This window comes from Triticum aestivum, chromosome 3D (assembly GCF_018294505.1).
Source record: "Triticum aestivum cultivar Chinese Spring chromosome 3D, IWGSC CS RefSeq v2.1, whole genome shotgun sequence".
Lineage (NCBI taxonomy): Eukaryota > Viridiplantae > Streptophyta > Magnoliopsida > Poales > Poaceae > Triticum > Triticum aestivum.
In genome coordinates this window covers 373,150,920-373,154,078 of record NC_057802.1, presented here as the reverse complement: position 1 = coordinate 373,154,078, position 3,159 = coordinate 373,150,920, and the positions used below count along the sequence as shown (strand labels likewise).

The 3,159-nt window shown below is 49.3% G+C and overlaps 1 protein-coding gene across 1 annotated transcript; it reads left to right on the top strand.

The window, feature by feature from the left end:
• Nucleotides 1-276: 276 nt before the first annotated feature.
• Nucleotides 277-1,775, top strand: LOC123074689 (probable purine permease 4). Its single transcript, XM_044497465.1, has one exon. It carries the CDS (start codon nt 328-330, stop codon nt 1,477-1,479), a length of 1,152 nt encoding a protein of 383 aa, XP_044353400.1. The 5' UTR covers nt 277-327; the 3' UTR covers nt 1,480-1,775.
• The last annotated feature ends 1,384 nt before the right edge of the window (nt 1,776-3,159 follow it).

Below are 3,159 nucleotides of genomic sequence, written 5' to 3'. Positions count from 1 at the left end.
AAATATGTGTCATTTAAAGTGTAAATGATATACTACTAGTTTGCATTAACAAGGAGGAGGACATATATTCGAATTTGTGTTGAGAATAACAAATCCAATCCAAACAAATTAACAAACATCCGGTCTGCCGGTGCCTATTTATTCGGCTTCCATTATTTTACTACCCCATCACAAAAAGGTTCGTAAATCTCCTCCCCACTCTTAAAAAAAGATCGTAATCTCGCGCAAATCTCCCACTTATCTCGCTTAAATACTCCCCCACCACCACCCCTTTCCCTCCTCACCCCGCCCCAACCCAGCGCTAAGTCAAGTCCATCTCACTCGCCAATGTCCATCACCACGTCCTCCACCCCGCCCGCGATCCTCGACATGCCGGCTCCCGACGTCGCCAGCAATGGCGCGCGCGCGGCGAGGCGGAGGCGGCTGCTGCTGTGCGCCAACTACGTTGCCCTGCTCGGCGGCTCCGTGGCGTCCAGCCTGCTGTCCCGCTACTACTTCGCGCACGGCGGCCGCGATCGGTGGGTGGCAACGCTGGTGCAGTCGGTCGGGTTCCCGGTGCTGCTCGTGCCCGTCTACGCCGGCCGGCCCGCCGGGCAGCCTCGGCCGTTCGCGTGGTTCACGAGGCGGTTGCTCATGGTATGCGTGGTCATCGGGGTGCTCATGGGGGTGAACAACCTGCTCTTCTCGTACAGCTCGTCCTACCTGCCCGTGTCCACCTCGTCGCTGCTGCTGTCCACGCAGCTCGCGTTCACGCTCGTTCTCGCCGCCGTCATCGTGCGCCACCCCGTAACCTTCTCCAACCTCAATGCCGTCGTGCTCCTCACCCTCAGCTCCGTGCTGCTCGCGCTGCGATCGTCCGACTCGGCAGAGCAGCCCGACGGGGGCAGCCGGACGAGGTACTTCATCGGCTTCGCGGTGACCCTGGGCGCGGCGGGGCTCTTCGCGGCCTACCTGCCTGTCATGGAGCTGCTGTACCGCAGGGCCGTGTCCGGCGGGTTCCGGATGGTGGTGGAGGTGCAGGTGGTCATGCAGGCCGCGGCGACCGCGCTGGCGGTGGTCGGGCTGGTCGTGGCCGGCAGGTGGGGCGAGGAGCTGGCGCGGTGGGACAAGTCGCCGGCGGCGTACTGGGTGCTGGTGGCCGCGCTGGTGGCGACGTGGCAGGCCTGCTTCATGGGCACGGCCGGGATGGTGTACCTCACGTCGTCGCTGCACAGCGGCGTGTGCATGACCGCGGTGCTCACCGCCAACGTGATCGGCGGCGTGGTCGTGTTCCGCGATCCGTTCGGCGCGGAGAAGGGCATCGCCACCGTCCTCTGCATCTGGGGATTCTCCTCCTACCTGTACGGGGAGTACAGCACGCGGCAGAAGCAGCAGGAAGGCGACGGTAAGGTGGCCGCCGCGTCCACCGGAGGCGACTCGGACAAGAGTGTTACAAGTGGCGACGTTGGTGAGGGAGGAGGTGCAGTTGAAACCGTTTGATCTAACCTTTTTTCATTTTTAGAGCTTAGCATCCGGAACATGGGCCGGGGGGAACAAATCTCAAAGGAAGTACATCTAGTCTAGTTGCACCTATTTCTCAAAAAAAAAAGTCTAGTTGCACAATGCATGCATGCGTGGCACATAAATTAGACATGCATGGGTGTCACAAGAGACAAAGCTAGGTTGTGTACATAGCGATCCATGAGGTTGGTGATCGTGGTTTGGTGGTTGCTTGTTTGTAAGGTTTAATGTTTGCTATAATGTTTCGATGGACGCAATGGAAGGATGTTTGATTATGGAGTGCTACCTTATGTGATGATAGTAACATGGACTAACAATCTTCACAAAATGTTGGTTCCTTCGGAGCCTATCGGTGATCACCTATCAGAAGATAGAAATATTCCTCTGCTCGACTGCTCCAAACGCTGCTTTGTTTTGTGTACACGCGTCAACAATTTATCTAGCACAACCACAATTTATATATGCACATGCTTGCGTCATTGTGGAATGTGATCGTTGCCGTGCACATTTAAATGCTACTAATTTACTACCAGGTGATGTTACCTTGACAACCACTAGATTTACATAACAAAAAGGTGATTAGTAAGTTGAAACCATGTTTTGTAATGTAGCCTCTTCTCTGGCTGTGATATAAATCATGGCAAGTGAGTACACGCATTAGTTGATTATATATTGCATAGGTACTTTAACAAAACAATTCAATAAAGCCTGAAGTTTACTGACATGCAAAACCATAAGGTATGTTTAATAAGTGCATCGATGCCATCAATAGAAAACTGATGCATGGTGGTTTTATTCTGTTCATATAGCATATAGTGATGCCTTATAGCATATACCTATGTGCGCACAAAAATAATAGTTCAGTTCCTTAAGTATGAATCATCATTGTTTACTCCCAGATATGGCGTTCATAATATGATATTATAGGGATTGTTGGTTCCCCAACTCCATCTTAGAAAAATGGTGGTAAAGAAAGGGATGCAAGTTGGGTTGGTTGAGGGGAGTAATCAGCGTGAGAATGAGGTTCACACACATCAAAGTGGACTATAGTGGTCATACAACTAATTTGTACTCACACGGCCAATCATGCCTCAGGAATTTGGGACTGTAGGATCTTTTGGGGCTTTAGCCTTGAGAGAAATAATGGAGAAGTGGAACAAAAGAAGAGATAAATAAAAGGGCCGGTGAATTAGCATTAGCTACTTAATGATGCTAAGTTCAGTGCATGTTTTGATTTCTCTAGTCAATTATATTTGAATTAGTACATACTATATATATCACATATTGTTATGTTAGCTTGAGGAGGAAACAATAAATTTTATTGAAAAGTAGTGCTAGAGTTGTATATAGTTTTCTTGTCGAATGAGAGTAGTATGTCTTTATTTAGAAATATTGTTGAGCCAAGAGGATGAACCTAGTGGGTGGGGAGTTATCTAAGAGGTTATGATGTTGTTTCAACATTTTGGGTTCATCAACTTGAACAGGAAGCACTACATATAAATAAGGGTATAAATAAGCATGAGCAGTTGTTGTCAATAGGGGTATAGCTTTCTTTGTTGGTGCATTTCATCTTTCTTCAAAACTCTATATTTTGAAGGTCCCGGTGTTGAACTAAGATTGCAATTATTGTTCTTTCTTGGGTAGGAAGATCAGGCTAAA